Source organism: Mercenaria mercenaria, chromosome 2 (genome assembly GCF_021730395.1).
Source record: "Mercenaria mercenaria strain notata chromosome 2, MADL_Memer_1, whole genome shotgun sequence".
Lineage (NCBI taxonomy): Eukaryota > Metazoa > Mollusca > Bivalvia > Venerida > Veneridae > Mercenaria > Mercenaria mercenaria.
In genome coordinates this window covers 31,707,978-31,734,653 of record NC_069362.1, presented here as the reverse complement: position 1 = coordinate 31,734,653, position 26,676 = coordinate 31,707,978, and the positions used below count along the sequence as shown (strand labels likewise).

The window sequence follows — 26,676 nt, the reverse complement described above, 5'->3', positions numbered from 1 at the left end:
TTGCGGAGTAATATCACTATTTTTAATCCCTTTTTACATTCAGCCGTCATTATTTAACTTGTCTTTCAAATAACAGTTGGATTTTGAAATAAATGCAAGCCGAACGCGGGGGAGGGGTGTTGGGGTGGTGATGATAATTTGATAGTTAATGTATATAGTATGCGCATAAAATAGTCTGTCAAGTATCGTTGCTATTTTACTGATAAATGGCCATTGCCGGTGAGGTCATTTTGAATCAGACTATACCTTGAAGTGCTATAGCGAGAGATTATTGTTATCTATCAAATCGTTCGATTGTGTGGGCAAAATCCTTATGTAATCCTTGTTTTGGTCACGTGACTTAATCTTAGCTTGCCAACAGGACTTAAGGTACATAAAACTGGAATTGGGAACTTAGTTCTATTATAAATATATTTGGATTTTATACACACGGGGAAAAGTAAATTTTATTTTATTTAAGCTGCCTTAAAAGTTTGCGTTATATTTTGAAGTTGGCATATTTTGAGTTATAATTGGGATTGACAGAAATGACTTTAATTTAAGTTTCACGTATTTTTCAGATAAACACGCAATCCAAAACAAACAAAAAATCTCCGCGAAAAAAATATCATCAATATTTTCAAAGACAGGCAAAACACGGTTTTATTTGAGCAATTTGTACATTATGTACGATATTAACGTGGTTATTTGATAACTTATAATAGTTTAAAAACGACAAAAAATAAACGTACGTATGTTTTTTGTAGTTAGTATTTCATTTCGAGAATAGACAATCAAACCCTATATAGACATTGTCATGTTATAACTGTTTTTAACTGGTATAATGCCGTACTTATTTTATAAGATGTACGGTACAAAGAACATTTCGATCACTTAAAACACATTGTGCAGGCAATAAGGAACATCGCTCGTATTAAAAAAAATGTAACATACATTATGTTTTTTTTTTCTTAACAGTCGTATGTGTTATATATGGAGTCATTATTTTTCTATTTTCTATATTCAACTTTAATCTTTTGAATCTACAATTGAATTGATTTAATTAAATCTGTTATCTCACTAGTGTCTTTCATATGCACCCTTAAATGTTTCACTGCTTATCATTTATTTTACGTAAGATTTTGATCAGAGAAGATTAACGGATATCAGGTCGTGTAGTTGACCAGGGGACGAGTTGTCTGTAAATCAGATTAATGTCTAGTTTAAAGCTGGATTTTTTTTGTTTGTTTTGTTTTTTGTTTTTTAGTGAAGTACGCAATGTTTGGAAAAGAGTTATTACTGAGTTAGGCTTGTTTAACACGATATCCAATATAGCATTTTAAGGACACTTTTTCGAACATTTTCATACGGGATATTTTATTATTTCTCATTGTAAGATGTTGAAAAGCAAACTCTGTACAGCTGTAGAAACTCTGCATACCCACTCTTCAATACCTATATGCGAATCGAAGTAGAAACGAATGTAAGAATTATTAGCTGGATGTTTCCCACACTATGTATTGATTAGCGTTATTTATTGCAGAACCATGTACAACATACCGCAATGTTTATTCTTTGCGAGAATATCAATAAAATGCCATAAAACTGTTTCTATTTGTGGCCCGATTGAGAGAGAACCGTGGTTTAATAATATACGCCATAAAATATCAGCTTGTGATGCTAGATCAATTGTACTTGACAATTCTGCAATAAGGAATTCCAATTCCATTATTTTGTTTACAGCTAATAAACAAATAACTTCAAACTCGAGATCGATATAATCACACATTTACCATATATAATGTGATCTACTGTATCCCGTTCATAAGTTAAATTAAAGTGCTCTATTTAAAATAATTTTATAGATTTACATTGATAAATACCTAGTATGATAAGTATATTTGTTTGTAAACATCTGCGTCAGTGACCAAAACAAAATGAATATTTCATTTGTGTTTGATATGCGAGTAAGCAGATTTTATTTTAAACATATTTCATTTATCTTCTAATAGATAAACATGTATTACACTCAAACGTCTTTATATCTAAAATATGAACTTTTAGTTCATATAGTCAGTACGTAAACATTAATGAACATGTTTATGTGATAAACAGTGCCTCTTTTTAGATTTTGAAAAAGTACACACCTATTATATATACTAGTAGGTAACTTGACTCGGTATAAATGTGCACTTTTACTAAAAAAATCTGAGAGTCTTTTTTTGCAGAATCAGCTATTTCATTGAAGGATGCGCATTGGATATCTTTAATGATCATCTCCATAACCATTTTTTACATGTCAGGCACCGGTTAACACCTGCATGAGCCAAGAGTTGTCGTTAATTTGCAATCACAAGTATAGCTATTATCAGCAAAGATCATTTATGAATATAAACAAAAGATACACAAAAATGCAAGTTTGTAAATGTTTAGCTTTTGATAAGTTTAAGCCTACTGATTTTGAAATATCTGTTTCATGACAAACTGAAATTGGGCGAATTATACTTAAATGTAATACATGGCAATCGCAATAGAGATACTGATTTACCATACTTATCTCAATGCAATATTACGCGATTTAGTCTTTCCAATGAGATTAACAAAGTCTAAGACAGGCTTAAATGGAAATAATTAATCAGTTTTTGTCACAATATTCGACTTAATACTTTTTAGGAATTACTGTACAATGTTCAGTTAATGTCAGACTTGCCGAAATCCGCACACATTGAAGGGGTTATATGCTAAACGTATGCGATAAGTTATAAGGTATGTTTTTCACCTGTATGGATACCAGAAAAAACATCAACATTCAATCCTTATAAAATATTTATGAAATAAAAAAAAAAATTCTACATTTATTCGATACCTAAGTGTTTATAGTGCAGCATTTTAGTGTTGCACTAAACAGTCAGGAAAGCAGTATTAAAACTGATATTTTATAACCTTTTAAGGTTTCGATGGAGGCCTTGAGAAACAAAAATCAAACAACACCAAATCATAGAAAGAAAGAGTTGTTTGACATGAAAATTGAACAGCATGTAAAACATGTATATTACTTTACGAAACAAGTGTCAGTATACTGATATAAACATTGAATTCCGGAAAAGGGCTGCCTAAAGGGGCTCCACTTCCGGACAGTTAAACGCCTTTAAAAACTCACCATTTTCAAAGAACAGTTACACATGTTCGTTTTGATGCATTTGCAATAGCGTGCGAGTGGTGAAATTTCGCATAACAAGGTGGAACACAGTTTTCAGCAATTGTTTATCTTTATTTCTTTACAAATGGCATTCATTTTCAAAGGGAGACAACTGTTCCCGATTATTTTAAGTACAAATTGCATTCATTTTCAAAGGGAAACAACTTTTTCCGATTATTTTAAGTAATCTTTGAGAAAAAGTTGTCTCCCTTTGAAAATGAATGCCATTTGTAAAGAAATAAAGATAAACAATTGCTGAAAACTATGTTCCACCTTGTTACGTGAAATTTCACCACTCGCACGCTATTGTAAATGCATCAAAACAAACATGTGTAACAGTTCTTTGAAAATGGTGAGTTTTTAAAGGCGTTTAACTGTCCGGAAGTGGAGCCCCTTTAGGCAGCCCTTTTCCGGAATTCAATGTTTATATCAGTATGCTGACACTTGTTTCGTAAAGTAATATACATGTTTTACATGCTGTTCAATTTTCATGTCAAACAACTCTTTCTTTCTATGATTTGGTGTTGTTTGATTCTTGTTTCTCAAGGCCTCCATCGAAACCTTAATGTTTTGTTGTACATTAGTATTGTAATGAAATGTACAGAACTGGTATTTTATATAATATAATTGCGAAATATGACGTGTACTGAACACATTCGCAATTATTTCCTGATATTCGGCTTTATTTGTTACAGACATATCGTCTTCTGCAACTATAGGGTTACTATGGTAACGTGAATAAGTACATGCAGGAAATGGATCTGATCTCATATGAATTATATCAGAACAGTAAATTTTGAATGGATTTTCATGTCACTGATCTATTTTAAAGGAAAATTAATATATCTCGGAAAGGTAAATCTGATTTTCAGATGTTTTCATTAAAACTGACTTAATCCAGTGGATTCTGTCGCCGCTTGATCAATTTGAAGGTGCGGTTTTTATTTCCTTCTTTAAACTTCAACAACAACAACAACAAATGCTAATTTCTTGCTATACAAGATATACTTTGAACGTTACTAAAGTGTTTAGTGAGGGACAAGTAGGTATTTTTTTCAGGAGAGATACCAATGAACCTATACTGACCGGTTATCGTATCTAGTGTTTTCGTAAATATTTGAATGAATGAAGGTATGCCGTTGAAATGGATGAATAAATTTAAATCCTATAAATACATCTATAACATATAAAGATTACAAAAATAGAAAATTAAATGTAATTTGTTTCCAATATCTGTACAACATAACTGATAATTTCTAAACTAACGCTGTCAAATGGAGTAGACACCACACAAAATTTAAACTGTATTTTCTATGGTACAGCAGACAACAAAAATGATTTTTTATAAAGCGTTATTTGATAACTGGACATGCATTCTGTTGCAGAAATAGAAAATGGCTTCCGCCGGAGATGACCTAGTTGCAAAATTCCAAGAGTTCTGTACCTTGGCAGGATCCAAGGACAAGACAACGATGACATCCAAGGCCAGTGGGAAACTGGTCGCCGACTGTTTCGATAAAGGATACAAGAAATATGACGTCAAGTCCATCTGTGATGCCAGCGTGTTCCCCGCTTTGAAAGAGAAAGGAAAACCGTAAGTTTTATAAATTATGTTTACATTTCATCTCAGCAGTGCATTTGAAACAAGAAAATGTATTTTTAGATGTTAACGTTTACGAGGAAGAAATGTTAACAGATTGGGTAAAACCATTCAAGGCCATTCCTTATTTTGTTCATTTGCTTTAGTTCAATACCCTTAAAATGCATTTTGATACCTTGATTTATGCTCACCAACTTGCTAGTCTTATGGCCTCATTTCAGACACATGGTAGTTAACAAAGGTAACGTGGATAAGTATATATCAAAGACAGCACACGAAATTGCCAAGAGGAAAACAAAGAATACGAAGATTGCTGCCGACGACCCGGAAGTTGCAACCATCAAAGATGATCTATGTAGTTGTATATCTGGCGGTGGACCAAATGTGAAAGTTGTTGTAAGTGTGATAGGAGAACTTCTGACAACCATACTTTTTTCTTTCAGGAGAGCATTTGGTTTTCTTTTTACCTGAAAACCAACATCTGTTCATTTAGGGTAGTTTCAGTTACCTGCGGGTAACATGCTACCGCAGACATTAATTCGCAGCTATTGGATGTACGCACATATTGAGTGTATAATATACTGAATAAAGGTTATAGTTAGATTTAACCAAGGTTAAATAGTATAGTCAACGCATGTGCTCATTCAATGTGGGAGAATTAATGCCGATCAGCATGATACGCTACTGCCTTAGAAGCACATATGGAATCTAGGTTGAAATGATTGCCCCGTTTCTACATGATATGTTCATGTAAGAGGTTGGTATATATGACTCGAGCTGTTTAGTTAGAGATGAAAGTGATTATTTCGAGTTAAAAAGGAGATAAAGTTTTATTTACATTTCTTTTTATAAGAAGTAGCTCTTCCTGGGCAGAGATTATCTTGAATCGTTACTTATTGAGCAATAGCTGTTCTACATGTATAGTAATTTGGCGAACACTAACCATTGTTCTCTTTACAGAAACAATCCGCTACTGGAAATGTAGGCGGTCTGACAGATGCCTCTCAGTATACTGGTGCACACAAGGAACGATTTGGCGCTGACGGTAAGGGCAAGGGTATTGAAGGCCGGGCTGATATTGCCGATAACTCTGGGTACGTCGGCAATTACAAAGGTGAAGGATCATACGGCAAAAAGTAACCACAGAAGAAGACAATGGACAGTTTTATAGAATTTTGATTACGAGTGCGGTGTTTTTTCACGCACCAACGCAATACGTGTAGAAATACATTACATTCTTCCAAAATATCCCTTCAGTGTATAATCAATACTTTCAAGTTGATACTAAATTATTTGGCGTGGATTATCAGTTAGACATTACCACTCTTGTTATAATCTGTTTTATGGAGTACTTTTTATGTTTACTTAAGTTCAAGATTTTATATGTTTACTGTGATAAATATTTACACACTTGATCTAGGCAACCTTAATTCCGAGCCGACATTTTAAATATATTTTATGTTTTATAAATTATTGTTTTTTTATGTTGTTTCAGATGTTTAATGAATCGAGTGTCTAACTGTTTATATGTATTTACAGAAAAAATATGTATTTACATCTATTTTATGTGTACTTTATTTATTATGAGCATGAAACGGCCATATTTTACCAAAGAAAAAGTGTCAAACCATGTATCATAAAGACTATACCTTGAAATACATCAACAGAAGCATGCAAATTTTACTGTTGTACGACGGCACTGAAATTAACCTTTCAAACATTTGGTTGGTAGTATGACGGCTACAATGATTCGTAAAAATGTAGAACATAGCACCACAACTAAGGATAAACAACAAGAACACCTGTATGATTTTTTTCTTTGAGGTTTAATGACAAACAGACATTGGCTCTAGGTCAAATGATGACTTCTCAGCTCTATAGGCGGAGAAAACCCATGCTTACCTCATAACGTTATCTCAGATATGGGCAAAACCCTGGTTAGAACCATTAACCTTTCGCAGGTCCGGGATGTCTTCCTAACACGAAAGAATTAGATGATGCCAAAGCAATGATTTAGGGGCTAGTAGTTCTAAGTCTTTAACTAATTGGTCTCGGAAGCAATTACAAACGTTTGCACTGCTTTTATAACATTTGTCGGTATTTTATGACACTTCGCACCTTATTGAATCTTTGTGTATTGTCAAAATTTTGGGGTCCGGTTGGTGTTCGGATCCGAAAGGTAATTTTCAACTACTTTATAGGAAACTGGACCAAAACACTTGTCCGGTTTTCGGAGTAGCAAGGGTCCGGATTGCAAAGGTATATTTGTATTAAATTAAGAAGAAAAAAATATGGGACCGCGAGAATCGTTCAGTTTAGACAGGTTTCCGGATTACAAGAGTACGGATTAGCTAGGTTCCACTGTATATATACTTTGAAACCATGTGCACTTTTTTGACACAGATCATTGCAGCTATCTAGAAAAGCTCAACCACAGTCACAGAACAACACCCGAGAAGTTCCACAGCATAGGCATCAAGAGGACGGAAATAGATTTCAACACAAAGCTCAGTGAAACGACTTTTGCAGGAACAAAGTAATTTTAGTAGATACGAATACACGAAAGAAATGTGCCTGTATAAGACTGGACGCTCAAGTTTATGTGGGATAAAGCGCATACGGATCGTTTTCAGGTGACCAAAACGCATGTACTATTACTTTCACAAGTCATATGTTCGATCTATATACAAGTACAAAGAAGAAAAAAAAAATCAGAAGAACTCTCGCCGCTCAAATCAGGTTAAGTACATGTATAGATATGTATGCAAATAGTGTCTGTGAAGTTCTAATTCAATGCATGCAAATGGCATTTTACAAAATTTTACATTTTCTAAAAAGGAATTTATTTTAAAAAATGTCAATTTTTAGGCATCTTCCAAGTGAAGAAAAGGAAATGAGCCTCATCATGAGAAAACTAACATAGTACATTTGCGACCAGCATGGATCCAGACAAGCCTGCGCATTCGCGCAGTCTGGTCAGAATCCATGCTATTCGCTAACGGTTTCCCTAATCGCAATATGCAGATGCGCAGGCTGGTCTGGATCCATGCTGGTCGCAGATGCACTATGTCGGTTTTCTCATGGTGCGGTCTAAATAATCTTTAAGACAAAGTTAGTCAACGACAATTTTGTCATTTATTCGAAGTCCACAGGGCTACTAACTTTGTCCAGATACAATACAGAGGTATACGGAAATTGGTGCATAACATTGCAGCGTGATTTCAAAGGTTTGTAGGAAGTTTAAATCAAATGCTTTCATTAGTTTCGGAAATATTGACCAGTGGAAATAAATGACTCTTTTTTATTCCCAAACAAAAGTCATAGTTTTTGGGCTTGGTATGTGAACTGAATACAATCTGTATGAAGATCCTTCGGAAGAATAGAACGTGATCAAGCAAAATAATAGCAAACTCGATTTGACTGGTCTGTTTATGACAAGTTATGAAATATACATCACTAAAATAAATCTGAAATAAAAATCTAAAATAAGAGGCTTTTGAAGGATAGAAAGCGCCAAGCAAACTGAGTCTGCTATAAGTTTGCTTCGTTGCTTTTCATGCTTCCAAATATCTATTATCACAACGGCAATCTTGAAATGCCGTGCTGGGGCTATAAAAAGTCTCCAAGTCCTTGTTATATTTTCTGGTTCTTTAAGATCATGGAATTCATTAGAAATTCGCTTAATCAGATACAAGGAGTCTGAGGAATAATGCACAGTTGAATCTCATTAGCCCAAGAACACTCCGTTTGACTCAGTCTGGCATTATTTAGCTGGGTTGTGTTGTGTTTCCGAACGATCTGCTTATAGAATGTATTTTCTTTAAGATTCAAATCAAAACAAATCACATGCATCTTGTTTCATTTAAACTTCAAGTATTGAATAGACACGAAGTCGATAATATCTTTGTGCATGTGCACACATATTGCACATTAGATCATATTTCATGCATGCATGCTATTCAATAAGCCAACAAAAGCAATTGATCGTTTGTAAAATACGCATTTTACACCGGAAAGTTCTTGAGTTTACACATTAAGTTTGGGAGCATTTTAAGCATTTTGCGTAAGGTATTTATTATTTTTAATATAATTTAGATTTTTACCATATTAAAACAAACAATACATAAGTTCTAACAGATACTGAATTTAGTGAATCATTAACTGTTTAGAACTTTGTCTTGTAACAGTAACCGTCATATAATATGTATTATTCCATGTTCGGCAATAGGTATATTATATGTTTTTGCCTGATGAAAAATCTTGAACTGAAGCCTTAAATCAATTAAAGCATTTAGTTTTTTGTACTTGACTGGACATACAATACGCATTTTACAGAGGAAAGTTATTGAGTTAAGCTATAAGTTTTGGAGCATTAAAGCATTTTGCGTGAGGTATTTTTTATTTATAATATAAAGGGTTTGGCGAAAGTCCTTATCAACGAGAGTAAAATTTTGCGCATGCACACACTACGTCGGGCAAAAAGCTATGACCACACAGTATAAAATATGTCAATATGAGTCTGTATAATAAATTACCACTGCAGGACAAAGGAAAATATAATTATGTAAATCTTTGCACATCCACAACTGCCTTGCTCAAAATGTTTCTACTCTTTACGGTAGAATACCACATCTGAACTCGGCTAACAAAGATCGCTTGTGTTTACTCAGGTTTAAATGTTTTAAAAGTATCTTTAAAAAAGGTTACAAAAGTTCGTAATTTAGATAATTTCGTAACAACCGCTATTCAAATATTGGTGTTATATCCAATTACATGTCGTGTCCCTCTATCAAGTTCAATTTTGAGACATAACAGTTTTAAAGTCACTACACCTGTAAGAATCATTTAAATGTTGATTCTTAAATTAATTTGTTATTTAACATCGCTTGTTAAAACTAGTAAAGTTAATAGTTAATCCAGCAGACGTCATTTTTGGCGCTTTTTGTTTACGTCGCGTCGTGCACATTTTTGCGCGACGCCCGTTACGTCAGTTGTTTATACCGTATGTCAACGTTTGAATTACTTCCGTTAAGAAGCGGCGCATTGCCATGAAAAGTAATATTAAAGGTTTCGACGCTTAAGACATCATAGTCGGTATGCAACTTATTTTAATTGTTATGTAACAGGCCCGGTACAACTTCAACTGAATAAATGACCTGCTAGGATGACATACATATTTTATATTACACCGGCTAATGTTCTATTATTTGACTTCTAGTAAATGTCGTCTGCTGATACGAGGCATTTGATTGGAACGCGCACCGCTAATAACCAATCATTATCACTTGTATGTCATCTTGTGCATGGTTGGTCAATTGCACTTACGGAAACACCTTACGAAGTTTTGTTTTGTAATACGTTGCTTAGATACTATTGCTGCGACCAATGAAACAATTGTTAGATCTTTTTACGCGGTAAAATGTGCATAAAATGTGTAAACGATGATTGTTCGGGAGGGTTCTTTCTCTCGCTGCACAAGCGTCGAGTTCCCTCACTTGCTAACGTTAACATGTAGGATTTATACATTGTTAATATGTACATTGTATATTAGTTGGGATAAGACACAGGTTGAATATTAAATGTGATATCTACTTTTGAATTGTTGATTTACTTTAAGTTCTGAACTTTATTCCCGAGTCGGATTCGAACCCCGTACTCGTATTTCTCTTACCAACTGATCTTGTCCCCTAAACACCGGCTTAGGAAGGCGGTGCCCGTTACAGTTATAAATACATTTTGTGCTATTTCCTAAAATAATTAAGTAATTATTTTAAGCAATGTTGTCATTGCATTGTGCGTTTATGATATTGGAACAGCAGTACTCAAAACTAACCTAGACTTAGAAAAAATAACAAGATGGTGTGATCAGTGGAATATGAGAATTGCTCCAGAAAAGACTGAAGTCCTTGTTTTTGGAAAGAATAGAGATAACCTTGATCAGACAAATACACACATTTTCCTGAAAAACAAAGAAATCACTGTTAGTAAAAGTAAAAAGGTTTTAGGGATAATCATTGATGATAACCCTAAATTTGAACAACATATCAAGGAGAAAACAGCTGCTGGTTTTGGCGCTTTAAAAAGTATAGACATGTTTGTAACGCAAAACTCTGGATGTACTCAGTCTACCTATATGAAACTATATAAATCCCTTGTCCAGCCAGTTTTTACCTATGGGGTGGCAGTGATTCCTACAGCTTCAAGTGACTACAATAAATGCTTCGGATCAATTCAGAGAAGTGCCATGGTAAAGGCGTCAGGTTGCCTGTCTAGTACAAGTACAGAGGCACTAGAGATCCTCACAAACTGTATACCATTGGACCTGCAGATAAAATTGATAAAGGCACAAGAGGTCATCAGAATTGCAGAAAAGAGAGAGACAGACCCTGGTTAAATGAGGAATTTAACAATTGGCTATCTGACACTAATAGTTACAAAGGGAAACCAACTACCTTTCAACTGCTTATGACAATATTTAATGAACTGAGGGGCACTTTGAAGCTTGAAAATATAGAAAGAGAATTTGAATATAGCAGAGAACATTATGGTTTGTCAAGAAGGAGGGAACATGTGCATACAGATAATTTCAAAGTAGACAAAGAAATGCAAGTAGAAAATATCAGAGAGATAATAGATTCTTGTGATGACAACACGGTTTTAGCATTTACAGATGGTTCAGCACTTGGCAACCCAGGTCCAACTGGAGCGGGCGCTGCAGTTTACTTGGAAGGCTACTCTTCTATACCCATCCTGCTCAACAGGGGAGTAAGCAAAAATAGTAACAACTACTCAGGGGAAATAGTGGGAATAGAGATAGCACTGGAATTTCTGGCTGATATAAATACAATCACTGGTAGAAAGATCCATATATTTACAGACTGCCAAGCTACAATCATGTCTGCTTTTTGCAATCCTCACCAACAAAATTGAGGCCATCTGTAACATCAAGAAATATTTAGCTGCAATTGAAGAGAGACAAAATCATACAGAGGTTCACTGGATTCCTGGACACAAAAATTTGACTGGTAATGAGTTGGCTGACAAACAAGCAAAAATGGCTGCAACAGAAATGAGCATGGCAGAAACAGAAGAGACATGGATGTTAGATGCTAGAGAAGCTGTGACTGCTATGAAAAGTAAGGCTGTTAAAAATGGAACAACAAATACTTATTATCAGATAAAACAGACACCATACAAGAAATTTTCAGCAGGGCAGGATCAAGGAACTGTACAGGAGAAGAAGACAGAAAAAACTTTTCAATAATAAACCAACTGCTGTGTGGTCACAGTAAATTAAGAAATCATTGGTCTAAAATTGATAAGAACTTATCCAAGTATTGTGAACAATGCAAATTCCAGAAACAGTTGATCACTACATTTTCAAATGTTTAAGATTCTCTTCACAAAGAGATACACTTGAAAGGACAGTTGAGGACATACTATACAGGAATAGCATAGACTGCAGCACCATTTCCATGTCTACACTGGCAGGAGAAATAGAGGATGTGACAGTCACTGCAAAAGAAGAACTTGTCAAAGCTTTTGCAGCATTTATAGAATCATCAGGCAGATTTTATTAAATGACATTGAAACAACTTCCCTCAAATTTAATACAATATTTTCATATTAATAAAGAAGCAAAAGTGAAAAAGCACATTGTGTAAGCAACCTGTGATGACAACGATAATGCACATAGTGGTCAACGCTACAACAAAAGCGGAAACGATCTACACACACACATTATAATTCCGTACATGTATATGTTTTTTATGTTTCGAGCGTATAATAAATAATGTCACATACATTGTTTCAGAGAATCGCTCGCTCACATGTGTTGGAATTTCATGCTATGAGCATAGAAAATAAATATACAGAAGAGCGCATCTACTCGTCTAGTTCTGTTTATCCGAAACTCTTAACAATTTTCGCCATGTTTGATTTCTCATTTGGTCAGAGACCACCAATTCAAAAAAGTACAGGGAACTTACTGGGAATGAGGTAAGTGTATACCTGGGAATAAGGTAACGTCTGTGCGTTCTGATTGGTCAGTCATGTAAACACACCCAGGAAGTGATTATTTTTTCACTGCATTTACAGTATTTTATTACACATTTTGACAAAATTTGCTACATTTTATGTGTATTGAAAAAAAGTTTTATCAAACGAATTTCTCCCGCCATGTCAATGATGTAAACAGGGGGTCATCTCATTCACACAAAAATTACTTAAATAAAGTATCACTATTCATATGTTTTTCGTCCGATATTTTGGTAGAACTAAGATAGTTCTTGAAAAACTTGTAATTAGATATACATGTTTCGATGTATGGAAGGCCGTACACGCCATAATGTTACAATGGAAGTCTATGGGAAAACAATTGGTGGTCTCTAACCATTTGATTCCGTGTGCCGCCGGAAGTCGGAATATTCGTGTCACATCCGCTCATTATATGCGTCTGATTTCCGGAAGTTTCAAATACCGACTCCTCGATTTTAGCCTCTTCCAACTCGCTCTCCTGTTCTAACAGTTCGCGTTGGTTCTCAAGTTCCTTTTGTTTATGTTCTAAATTCTGTTTTTCTCTTAAAGTTTTTAAACGATGTTCTGCAACAAGCCTCTTAGCTCTAGCACTTTGTAACATTGAACGTGCCGACCGTACAGAACTGGCACTAGAGCGCACAGATCTGTTGTCGTCTGCCGTTGTGGTCTGCAACTGTTTAAGCCATTCCGTATAATGTTCCTTGCATTCAATAAAATTATTCTGTTGGCTTGTGAAAGTACTTTCTAAAGTACCCACCGTATTTGTATCTTCACACAGATCTAGACACTGGATTTGTGCCGATTTAAATAGTTCGTATCTTTCACATAAACGGTCATAGATTTTTTTCACCTTTTCTGCATTTTCATAAGATACCATTTGTTTTTCAAGTTCTTTGATGTGTCTGGTTAGCTGTGAAAGATATGCAGTGCGCGACTTTCTAGCTGCTGTGAAATTTGTCTGCTCCATTGGAATTTCAATATTGCTATAATGCAGTTCTATAATGCACTCACTAACCTCTTAATATAACTTCCCGAGCTTCTAATCTTCACAGTCACGAATATGTAACTTCACAGTGACGAATCTGTAACTTCTAGTCCATCCATCATGATGACAATAGTCGAGAATTGAGTTACTTGATACAATATTGTTCTGGTGAGGCTAAATCCTGTATTGAGGATTGTGTATTGTTAAGTTCTGATGATGGATACAAACGAGCTAAAGAAATTTTACAATCTCGTTATGGTAGGCCGCATGTAATCGCAAGAAATTACATTGATAAACTATTATACGGGCCACAGGTAAGGGCCTCTGATGTTGACGCACTGTCTATGTTAGCGTTAGATATGCAAAGATGTCAAATGACTCTATCCCAAATAGGTTTTGTCTCTGATATAGATAACTCAGAAAATTTGAGGCGACTTGTCTGTAGTCTGCCTATGCATTTGAGAACCAAATGGGCTGATATCGCTCACTCCATCTATGAGTCTGGGAGAGAACCAAGTTTCTCTGATTTGACAAGGTTCATTGACGAGAGGTCACGTGTGGCTAGTTCAGTGTACGGTATTGATATTGTTAAAGAAAATGTGCAGTATAAAGGTACTAAGCAGCCACATATTCTGCCTGGAAATGTTGTAAAAGATAGAGTGACTACTTTGTCCACATGTACTGAAAATGAAAAGCCAAAGTTCGAAAGAAAATGTTCTGGTTGTTTTGGTTCATGTATAGACCTAGCATCATGTCATAAGTTTATAAATATGTCTTTATTGGATAGAAAGAAACATGTTCTGAGGTATAAACTGTGTTTTAATTGCCTTAAACGCAATCATATGTCTAGCAAATGTAGGAAACAGAAATTATGTACTATATCTGGTTGAACAAAAAAACATCATACATTGTTACATAGCTGGGTTCCAGTAAGTAATGAAACGCCTGTTACGCAACAATCAGTAAATTGCGCAGCCACAAATGGCTCCTTTCTTAAAACATGTCTGGGGATTATACCAGTGTCTGTTAAGGGTGGGGACGGTAACTTCTGTCATACCTACGCCCTGCTCGATGATGGTGCTGACAAGACTCTGTGTGATGAAAGACTAATCCGGAAGTTGAATGTACCTAGCAAACCCGTCACATTCAAGATATCGACTGTCAACTCCGCTGATAGTACTACATAGGGACAGGAAGTTGATTTAACGGTGAGTCCTGTTCCCGGCGATGACGAAGTTAAGCTCAACAATGCTTGGACGATGAAGCAGTTGCCTATATCAACGCGTTCTGCTGCCACCGCTAGCGATATTCGACACATACCCTACTGGTTGGACATAAAGATTCCAGACGTTAACATCAATGAAGTCATGTTACTGATTGGTACGGATACACCGGAAGCCCATATTCCATTGGATGTGCGCACCGGAAGTGATTGTGAGCCGTACGCAGTGAGAACGCGACTTGGGTGGGCAGTGCGTGGACCAATCCCTCGGACCAGCACTGAACAGAAAAGAGCAGCAAATGTAAGAGAACCGGTGAACATTCATTTTGGCCAGTCCAGTGACGTAATACTACAACAACAACTTGAGCGTATGTCGACGTCCGACTTCAGCGACACATCCCATTACCAGAAAGATTCCATGTCAGTAGAAGACAAGAGGGCACTGGGTCTAATAGATTCTACACTATCATTCGTTAACGGTCACTACGAGATGGGACTTCCGTGGCGGCAGGATGACGCTAGTTTGCCGAATAATTTAACACTTGCGCATGCGCGCCTTCATCAACTGAAAAGGAAACTCTCTCGTGACAACGTGCTACATGAGATGTACACCAAGACAGTAACAGACTACATAGACAAAGGCTATGCCAAAGAAGTGACTAATGAAGGCTCAAAGTCGAAAAGAATATGGTACTTGCCTCACCATCCGGTGACGAACGTGAATAAACCCGGAAAGGTTCGTGTTGTATTTGACTGTGCCGCTGATATAGAGGCGATGTTTCACCAGGTTCGTGTGTGTGAGAAGGACTGTGACGCACTTCGCTTTCTATGGTGGCCTGGCGGAAACATGTCCAAGACACCTAAGACGTACTGTATGCGGATTCATTTGTTTGGCGCTACTTCCTCCCCTAGCTGTGAGGCGTATGCACTGAAGAAAACAGCCAGTGATAGCGCAGATAAATTTGAAGCCGAGGTTATATCGACAGTTGACAGGAACTTCTACGTTGATGATTGTTTGAAGTCTGTCCCATCTGAGATGGAAGCAGTGAACCTTGCAGCAGATTTACAGTCTCTGATGCATTTGGGTGGTTTCCGACTCACAAAATGGATAAGTAACAGTCGGACGTTACTCAACACGATTCCGGATTCCGAACGTGCACCGACGCTGTTAATCTCGACCCTGGGGACGTACTACCCAGTGACCGTGCATTGGGCGTCAACTGGAATGTTAACGACGATACTATTACATTTAAAATCAAAGTTGCAGATAAACCCTTGACGAGACGTGGTATACTTTCCATAGTTAGTTCGATATTTGATCCACTAGGATTTGTATCACCAGTAACATTACGCGCGAAGGCGATTGTGCAAAACCTGTGTAGACAGAAGATAGGCTGGGATGAAGAAGTTCCACAGAAAGAACGTGACGAGTGGCAACGATGGATAGCCAACCTACCTCATTTGGAACACTTGAGTATTAATCGTTGTTTCCGCCCTAGTCATTTCGGCGAATTGAAGAACGTACAGCTGCACGTGTTTAGTGATGGTTCTGAGACAGGCTACGGCGCATGCGCATACTTACGATTGACTGATCAACACAATAAAATTGCCTGCAAGCTGGTAGTTGGGAAGTCAAGATTAGCACCGATAAAGCAAGCATCTATTCCACGGTTAGAGTTATGTGGCGCTGTTGTGGCCTGCCGTCTTTATGCCATGTTGTCAGTGGAACTGGACCTAAAGGTCGATCAAGCCATCTTTTGGACGGATTCCATGATACTTCTTGGATACATTAACAACACTACTCGAAGGTTCAAGACATTTGTTGGTAACAGAATAAGTGACATTCACGAAACGACACGTCCAGAGCAGTGGCGGTATGTAGACTCAGGTTCGAACCTGGCCGATATAGCTTCTAGGAGAATTGACCCGAGTGATATGGATGGCATCAGCACTTGGCTAAACGCACCAGAATTCATTCTTCACGAGGAATCGAGTTGGCCTCGATTACCTAATGAGCCAGAATAAATATACGGCGATTCTGAAATCAAGAATGATGTTGCAGTTAACGTGACGGCTTTGAATACAGAACATGATTTACATGTAAATAATTTCATCAGGCACTACTCTGATTGGACTAGACTACGGAGAGCGGTTGCGTGGTTACTGAGGTTCATGAAGTACTGCAGACGACATCACCTGACTCCAGACGAACAACAAGAACAACGCGATCTAAGTGCATCCGAGTTACTAAACGCCTCTCATGCCATACTGCGACATATACAGAATACCTATTTTAAGGTATTGGACCCCTAATAGTAATGTTTTAAAAATGGCATTTGCTTGATATATTCTTTAAGTTGACCATGTTTCGAACCGTGTTGCAAATTTTAAACAACTTTTACCGTGCCGTTTTTAATAAATTTTGTATAATTTATGGAATTTCCTCAAGCTCAAATAGAGACAAACTTCAATGTGATGGTCACTATCTAAAATGTTTGCAGAGAATTCATTACAACATTAATAGTGATGAAAGAAACATCAAACTATAGTTTAACAATTATAAAACACAAAATAATACTGTAAATATCTTTTTTTCTAGGGTGCCTCAAGTAAACAGATTTAATGATACAGAATTCTAACTCCAACATTGAAAAATTAAAGTCGAATCCTGTAGGTCTGTTTTGAATTTTGCTCACTTCATTCAAAAATAACCTTGGGGCTATAGTAAAACCTACCTGCATTTCTTCCACAATATGTACCCTGAAGAATGACGGCAAATTAGAGAACTTTTTTCGTATGTAACTCAGTATTTCTAAAGATGTTTAACTCTACCCCTCCTGATTCAGAGGTAAATTCACTTTGAACAGCAAGAAATCGCTTATAAAATGAAAATTTTCCGCTTTTGTACAAAACATCCATCTAATAAGTCTTGAAAGAAGTAAAAGCTTACTAGAAAAAAAGGAAAATATGGAGAGAAAAATGGGTCCCAGTGGGGCTTGAACCTACGCACCCCTATAAATTGCAGTCAAAGAAGGTTTATGATAGGAATTGAATACTCTTCAAAAAGGAGGTACTTTATTACGGGTCCAATACCTTAAACAGGAAATAGAAGATATACGTAAAGGACACCCTGTTAAGAAGGACAGTCGATTAGTAACGTTAAACCCCGTATTAGTAAACGGACTCTTCCGAATGTATCGAAGACAGAACAACACCGATTATAACACGTGTCCAGTTATCCTCCCGCACGCTGATCACTTGACAGAGCTTATTATCCGTTATTTCCATCAGAACAACGGTCATGTGGGAAGTCAGCAAGTACTTGCAGAAACACGGGCATATTACTGGATGTTACGTGGTCACAGCGCTGTAAAGAAAGTTTTTGGAAGATGTTTCGTCTGTAAACGACAACACAATCCTCCACTTACCCAGCAGATGGCGCCATTGATCAAAAAACAGACGACACCTGACAAGCCTCCATTTACGTTTGTGGGTGTAGATTACTTCGGTCCCTTGATGGTGAAGTATGGACGATCATGCTCGAAGAGATATGGTTGTCTGTTTACTTGTTTAAACACCAGAGCAGTCCACATCGAGGTGACACACAGTCTGACAACAGATTCATTTATGGCGGCCTATCAAAGATTCTCAAGCCGGCGAGGATATCCTGAGAAGATCTATAGCGACAATGGGACAAATTTAGTGAGCGGAGACAAAGAACTAAAGAAGTTTATAGATGAGTGGAACCAGTCCAAGATTGGACGAATCATGGTGCAGCATGCTGTAGAATGGCACTTCAACCCACCGCATGCCAGTCACACTGGGGGTGCTTGGGAAAGAATGATTAGGTCTACGCGCACCATACTCAAAGCTCTTGCGAGAGAACAACTACTTACAGACGAGAAATTATTGACCTGATAGCTGAGACAGGAAGAATACTCAACGACAGACCGATAACACCTGTAAGCAGCGACCCAAGAGATCCGCCTGCATTGACACCAAATATGCTTCTTTTAATGAAGTCTAATACTAGTATTCCGAGTGGAATTTTCAAGAAGGAAGACGGTTACAGCAAGAGGTGGTGGAGACAGATCCAATACCTAGCAGACACATTCTGGAAGAGGTGGATTAAATAGTATTTGCCTACCCTGCAAACTCGACAGAAGTGGCAGAGAGAAACACGTGACGTACAAGTCAATGACGTGGTTCTCCTGGTGGAAGACAAAGGACCGAGAGGGTAGTGGCCGCTTGGCAGAGTTACCGAAATCATTGAGGGTAGGGATGGGCATATACGTAAATGTAAGGTTCAATCTAGGAACTCGAGCTTCGTGAGACCAATTACGAAGTTATGTCTGTTAGAAGCTCAGAGTGATTAATGTATATATGTATAAACGTGAATTCTAATTCATTGAATGAACATTATACAGGTACTTTAATTATTGTTTGTAATCTATACAAGCTGTTAAGCTTTAAAATATTGAATATTATGAACACATTGTTGAAGGGTATACAAGTATCTTTAATACACGTGAAAAGTGATGAAATTAAGACATTTCATGGAGGGCACTGTAAGAATCATTTAAATGTTGATTCTTAAATTAATTTGTTATTTAACATCGCTTGTTAAAACTAGATAATCCAGCAGACGTCATTTTTGGCGCTTTTTGTTAACGTCGCGTCGTGCACATTTTTGCGCGACGTCCGTTACGTCAGTTGTTTATACCGTATGTCAACGTTTGAATTACTTCCGTTAAGAAGCGGCGCATTGCCATGAAAAATAATATTAAAGGTTTCGACGCTTAAGACATCATAGTCGGTATGCAACTTATTTTAATTGTTATAAATACATTTTGTGCTATTTCCTAAAATAATTCAGTAATTATTTAAGCAATGTTGTCATTGCATTGTGCGTTTATGATATTGTACATTATTATAATTCCGTACATGTGTATGAGCATAGAAAATAAATATATAGAAGAGCGCATCTACTCGTCTAGTTCTGTTTATCCGAAACCCTTAACAACACCAATTATTCTCGCATTATATGTTGTACTATAACACCTGTTCATAAGTCAATTTCAAGTTCAATCTTACAGTATCGAGATTTACATTAGTTAGTACCTAAATAGATACTTCTTATTTTTCATAGAACTGATCAAAGTTTTTTGTTCTATAAATAAGTTCAAAACAAAATGAATATATCATATATTGCCTAAAGTTTTAAAACATTTTACAAAAAAAAAATCTAAAAGATCCAAATAATCTATTGCAATGGATGTCTTCATGCTGAGTGATCATCTCCATAACCATTTTTACATGTCAGACACCGCTTAATACCTGCATGAGCCAAGAGTTGTCGTAATTTGAAATCATAGGTATCAACAAAAACTGCACAAAATGCAAGTTTATAAAATCATGTTTATTAATTCAGACGAGTTGGAAATCAATTTCCAGCTTAGCGTTTGATAAGGTTAAGCCTATTGAATTTGAAATTTCTGTTTCATGATTTGAGGACAAACTGAAATTGGGCGAATTCTACCAAAATGTAATACAAATACTGATGCAATGCGATGTAGTCTTTCCAATGAGATCAACTAAATACAATTGATTCAGCAATTTATTATCAAAATACTCGGCCTTATACCGTCGAAATTACTGTGCATTTTTTTCATGTCAACCCTGTGGAAATCCGTGAACATTGAAGGAGGTTTATGTGTATGTGAAATACTACATAGTACAGAATTATAGTGTTTATAGTGCACTGGCTTCCACATCGTTCAACAACAAAAAATATATTTTAGACATCTGAAAATTCATGCTATATTTCTTAAGAATTCTTTAAAACTTTATTACTGACAGACTATATGTTATGGAAACACATGAGAATTAATTGTTTTTACTACTTTTTACGACGAAAATCGAAAAGTGCCGCGGCCGTCTGAGTTCGATTCCCGACGCGGTCATCTTTTTCCTTGATTTGGCATTTTTAAAATATTCTAGAAACAAAAACTCATATTCTAATGTTCATAATTTGACCAAACTTCATTTTGAAAGAAAGATAATTTTTAGGCAAAATATGGAGGCCAGTGCCTTTACGGATGGGAAACAGTAATAAAACTGGTGTTTCATTACACTTAAACTGACAAATTATTTATTTAATGTTTTGTTCTACTTTAGTAAATGAAAATATAGTATTGATGCTACATTATTACATAATTGTGAAATATGATGTGTCACACATTCGCAATTATTTCCTGATATTTCCGCTTCATTTATTACAGACATATCATCTTCTGTAACTATAGTGTTGCTATGGTTACATGAATAAGTACATGCAGGAAATGGATCTCTCTCACTGATTGTTTTTAAAGGAAAAGTAATATATCTCAGAAAGTAAAACTCATTTTCAGAACTGACATTCCAATGGGTTCTGTCGCTGCTTCATCCATTTCATGATGCGTGTTTTACTTCTTTATACAACAACATTAACAGATTCTAACTCGTATCGAGTGTTTTCACAAATATTTGAATAAATTGAGTAATGCCGCTGAAACGCATGAATAGATTTTTCAAAGAACATTTTATATGCTATAAATGTAATAAGGTTTGAAAAAATGTTGATGACTCATTCTTACAAAGGTTTACCTTTTTATCAAATATCCAAGCAGAAGTTATTACAATTTTATCTGTATTTAAACTTTAATGTTATTTTTTCTCTTTTGTTCCTGTTTTCTTTCTAGTCTTTTTTGTTTGTTTTTGTTTTGTAAAAAGTACATAGTTTCTGTTTCATTTGTTTTCATACAGTGTTAATATTTTGTTGAACAGTTCGGAATATGTATTTATTGAGTGGTACAGAAGCAGAACTTACATGATTAGTATTTTATTTCAACAAGTATTATTACTAGTATATATCTTAGACCCCTTTCATGTGCAGATGTTATTTGTTGCCGTGTTTTTATATGTTTTATTGCTACTACACAATCTCATATGCATGATGACTCCTGTACAGAATTATTGTTAAAGTATAGTGTGTGTTTACCATTGTGCTTAATACAGGATATTACCGCTTAACTATCCTTCAACTTTTGATAATTTTACTTGAATTTTTTTCACATGTGTCCTGACTTACTGTTATTGCCTGAGCTCAATTTGGTATTGGCTCGATCTTTTCATGTGTTCTACATGTTCTACAATATATGTAATATATGCAGCTGAGAGTAATAATGCCTTTTATGCGCTAGGCAACATAACATTTAGCTGATCATACAACTGTACATTATTTTGGTATATCTGCTAAAGCTTGACGTATATAAGCATGGTCATATGAGCACTGAAACGTACACACTACAGTATACCTCGACTATAAAAGTGCAATACTGGTGTATAGAGAATAATAGGTTAGTGCCGTAGATGAGAAAGTTTATCTGGCGAGGTGGAGGAGGTTATCGGGTGAGCCGAAGGCGAACCTGATAACGTCCGGAGCCGAGCCAGATAAACTTTCTCCATCTTAGGCACTAACCTATTATTCTATTTATCTTGTCATTACTTCATTTTCCGATATTTGGCAATTTATTTTACAAAAATAAGTATGCGACAACCGTTTTAATGACGTCATATTCGTAATGACGTCACTTATATAATGACGACAAAATCGCAATAACTTCTTCGTTTTTGAATAAAAACTCATTATTTGACCACTCATTTTCTTAGTTCGGACATTTCCAACACAATGGTGATGGTTTCAATGCAAAATTTCTTATGACAACAATATCGATCATAAGTTCACATGATCAACTGACCGTATATCACTGGTCACGTGTCAACTGACGGTATATCAAGAAAGATATACGGCACCCTGATATCGGGGCGAAAATACTGCAAGTGACAGGATAAAATGCAATACTGGACCATCCCGATTGTTTTTAACTATACATGTTTTTTTTGGTACAAATGATAACAAAAGAAAATTCAATGTAATTCATTTCCGATACATTTACTGCATAACTGATAGTTTCTTAGATTACGCTGTCAGATGAAGTAAACACTAGACAAAATTGAGTTTATATTTTGTATCGTATCAGAAACGACGAAAATGCAACATTAATATTTATTAAGCATTATTTGATATCTGGACATGTATTCTATTGCAGAAATAGAAAATGGCTACCGCCGGAGATGACTTAGTTAAGAAATTCCAAGAGTTCTGTACCTTGGCAGGATCCAAGGACAAGACAATGATGACATCCAAGGCCAGTGGCAAATTGGTCGCCGATTGTTTCGATAAAGGATACAAGAAATACGACGTCAAGTTCATCTGTGATGCCATCGTGTTCACCGCTTTGAAAGAGAAGGAACCGTAGATTTTATAAAATTATGTTGTTTAACGCATGCATTTGAATGAAATAGATAACAATGGTTTAGATGTAACTTACGAGGGAAAACTGTAACATATTGATAAGAACTTTTAACATGGTAATCATTCAGTTCATCCTTAATATGTTCATTTGCCTTTAGTCAATACCCTTAAAATGCATTTGGTACCTGATTTTGACATCAACTTGCTAGTCTTTTGATGTCTTTCAGACAATGTTAGTTAACAAAGATACGTGGATAATTTATCAAAAACAGCACACTAAATTGCCAAAAGAAGAAAAGAATACGACAGCATAGCTCAAAACTGGGTATCGGCGGAAAGTGAGCGTATTCAGGACCATCATGGTCCTCTTGTTTCTTTCAGGAGAGCGTTTGATTTTCTTTTTACCCAAAGAGTAACATCTGTGCCCTACCTTTGTCTCATTTAGGGTGGTTTCAGTTACCTGGATAATTATTATTATTATAGAGAGATTTATACCACATTTATATAGCAATCTTTTCGTATAAAAATAAATTCAAAAGTGCTTTACATAAAAGCATCTATATAATGGTCAATAAAAATGGTAATTGAACTAGTATAGAATGAATTTAAAATTGCATTACGGTAAATACAATAGCGTAAAAAATGAATTGATCCATCAAAGTTACAGGTTAGAGCTAAAACAGAAATATCCTACATTTTGAACAGACAGAATTAATCAGTATAATACCTGTGAAATACATCACAGCATGCAAACCGTCCTGGATGATTGGGTCAATCCCCACCTAAACGGTCCGGAGAACATCTATGATATATCCCACAGAAAAAAAACACTGTTTATATTATTCTGTCACACTAGAGTTCGTGATTAGAGTTCTTGATTGACCGGCAAAGTACATAAATTATTCTACCAGGTAATTAGTGAGATTAGTTCCCAAAGAATTGTTTTTGGCGCTTTTTTGAAACTTTGCAAGGCCTTGCAGACTCTTATGCCAGATGGGAGGGCATTCCTATCTGAAAGCTCCTGTCGCCAAATCGTACTGTCCGACATTCGGACACCACTAGTCTTAATGCATTCTTCTTGGATCTCAGATTTCTGAATGGCGTATATATTTCTAACATGTTCACTACATAAGGAGATGATTGATCTTGGAGTGCCTTATATGTGTTAGAATTTTGTATTCTACCTACACTGCACAGGAAGCCGATGGAGTTCACGCAGCACAGGTGTTATTTGGTCGTATCTGGGTGTGCTGGTTACGATTCTAGCTGCCGTATTTTGGACATATTGTAGTGTGTTCATTGACTGTTATGGAATCCCATATAGAAGAGAGTTACAATAATCCAAACGTGATGTAACAAGAGAGTTAATTAGAGATTTGTTTGCGTTTGCGGTTATATATTGTCTAATGTGGCTAATTTGCCGCATCTGTGCATAAGAATTCCTACACACACTATTCAAATGTTGCTCCACTCTCATGTTCGAGTCCAGGAAAGCACCGAGGTTACTGACAATGCCTGATTGTTTGATTTCAGAGCCGTCCACTTGTCACATATATGCATGAAACAGATTGTGCTTTGTGTTCAGATGAAAGTATGATTAATTCTGTTTTATCAGCATTGAGTTTCAACATGTTGGTATTCATCCAACTTACTATTTCCTTTAAACAACTTTCAACGCGATGGATGTCCTCTTCAACATTCAACATTCAAGACATTCTGTTTATAAATCGGTTTGAAGGATTAATATAACTGTGTATCGTTCAGTCCATGCTTTCTGCAGATAGCTCCGACTGGTTTTGTGTACATTGTGTAGTTCTTTGGCCCCAGGACACACCCTTGGGGTACACTGTACTTCATGAGCACTGGTTGTGACAGCTTACTGTCTATGCATACGGTCTGGTAGCGGTCACTAAGGTATAACGTCATCCATGCGAGTGACTTGCTGTAATACCAAAGTGACGCGCTAGGCTATGAATCAACGTCCCGTGGTCGATAGTGTCAAATGATGCAGAGAGATCTAGCATCACAAGAATAGTCGCATTGTTCTTATCCAACGATTGAAGAATGTCATTTTTGACTTTTAATAGGGCGGTTTCGGTCGAGTGGGATTTCTTATAAGCAGATTGATTGACTTCAAGGAGTTCATTGTTCCTCACATGATTTTGAATTCGAACATCTACCACGTTTTCTAAGACTTTAGACAGAAAAGACAAATTTGATACAGGTCTATAGTTTTTAGGACATTAGAATCTAGGCTTGGCTTTCTTAGAAGCGGTCTTATTCGTGAATGTTTGAACGCAATGGGCATATACGCGGCATCTAGAGATGCATTTATAATTTTGGATAACATGCTACCGCAAACATTAATTCGCACCTATTGAATGTACGCACATATTGAGTGTATAATATACTAAATAAAGGTTGTAGTTAGGTTAACCAAAGACTTAGCTCTTCCTAGGCAGATAATAACTTGAATACTTACTTACTGAGCAATAGCTTTTCTACATGTATAGTAATTTGGCGAACACTAACCATTGTTCTCTTTACAGAAACAATCCGCTACTGGAAATGTAGGCGGTCTGACAGATGCCTCTCAGTATACTGGCGCACACAAGGAACGATTTGACGCCGACGGTAAGGGCAAGGGTATAGAAGGCCGGGCTGATATTGCCGATAACTCTGGTTACGTCGGCAATTACAAAGGTGAAGGATCATACGGCAAAAAGTAACCAAAGGAGAAGACAATGGACAATTTCATAGAATTTTGATTACGAGAGTGTTGTTTTTATCACGCACCAATGCAATACGAGTAGAAATACATTACAGTCTTTCCAAAATATCCCTTTAGTGTATAATCAATACTTGCAACTCGACACTAAATTGTTTGGCGTGGATTATCAGTAAGACGTTACCACTCTTGTTATAATCTGTTTTATGGAGTACTTTTTTGTGTTTACTTAAGTTCAAGATTTTATATGTTTCCTGTGATAAATATTTACACTCTTGATCTAGGCAACCTTAATTCGAGCCGACTTTTTAGATATAGTTTGTTTTATAAATTATTGTTGTTGTTTTTTTTGTGTTGTTTCAGATGTTTTATGAATTGGGTGTCTTAACTTTTTATGTGTATTTACAGAAAAAAGAAGATTTATGCTTGTATGTGTATTTTATACGTGTCTTAATTTATTACGAGCATTACATTTGCCTTAGTTTTTCAAAGAAAGGGCGTCAGCCCATATATTATAACGACTATACATTGAATATATCTATGGAAATATTTACTTTAACTGTCGTATGA

The 26,676-nt window shown here is 36.1% G+C and overlaps 2 protein-coding genes across 5 annotated transcripts; both read left to right on the top strand.

Moving 5' to 3' along the window:
• The first annotated feature begins 301 nt into the window (after positions 1-301).
• On the top strand, positions 302-26,537 carry LOC123563640 (tubulin polymerization-promoting protein family member 3-like). Of its 2 annotated transcripts, none has more exons than XM_053534139.1 (4): positions 302-439; positions 4,564-4,772; positions 5,000-5,174; positions 25,928-26,537. In XM_053534139.1, exons 2-4 carry the CDS (start codon positions 4,573-4,575, stop codon positions 26,105-26,107), a joined length of 555 nt encoding a protein of 184 aa, XP_053390114.1. In that variant the 5' UTR covers positions 302-439; positions 4,564-4,572; the 3' UTR covers positions 26,108-26,537. The 2 variants fall into 2 exon arrangements, with proteins under 2 accessions (XP_053390114.1, XP_045212487.1); XM_045356552.2 differs by lacking the exon at positions 25,928-26,537 and adding an exon at positions 5,739-6,339 and having other exon boundaries at positions 306-439.
• Positions 7,840-23,372, top strand: LOC123563639 (uncharacterized). Of its 3 annotated transcripts, none has more exons than XR_008369226.1 (2): positions 7,840-8,841; positions 23,173-23,372. XR_008369226.1 is itself a non-coding variant. In XM_053534123.1 (2 exons), the coding sequence occupies exon 1, from the start codon at positions 15,060-15,062 to the stop codon at positions 16,299-16,301; it is 1,242 nt and encodes a 413-aa protein (XP_053390098.1). In that variant the 5' UTR covers positions 10,352-15,059; the 3' UTR covers positions 16,302-19,838; positions 23,173-23,372. The 3 variants fall into 3 exon arrangements, 1 of the variants encoding a protein (XP_053390098.1); XR_008369225.1 differs by having other exon boundaries at positions 7,840-8,846; XM_053534123.1 differs by lacking the exon at positions 7,840-8,841 and adding an exon at positions 10,352-19,838.
• Positions 26,538-26,676: the final 139 nt, after the last annotated feature.

Excerpts from the sequence above, each read along its gene's own strand:
- LOC123563639 (XM_053534123.1), top strand. The coding sequence starts at position 15,060 with ATGAAGCAGTTGCCTATATCAACGCGTTCTGCTGCCACCGCTAGCGAT.
- LOC123563640 (XM_053534139.1), top strand. The coding sequence starts at position 4,573 with ATGGCTTCCGCCGGAGATGACCTAGTTGCAAAATTCCAAGAGTTCTGT. Across the intron at positions 4,773-4,999 it reads TTGAAAGAGAAAGGAAAACC|ACACATGGTAGTTAACAAAG; the intron begins GTAAGTTTTATA and ends GCCTCATTTCAG. Across the intron at positions 5,175-25,927 it reads GACCAAATGTGAAAGTTGTT|AAACAATCCGCTACTGGAAA; the intron begins GTAAGTGTGATA and ends TTCTCTTTACAG.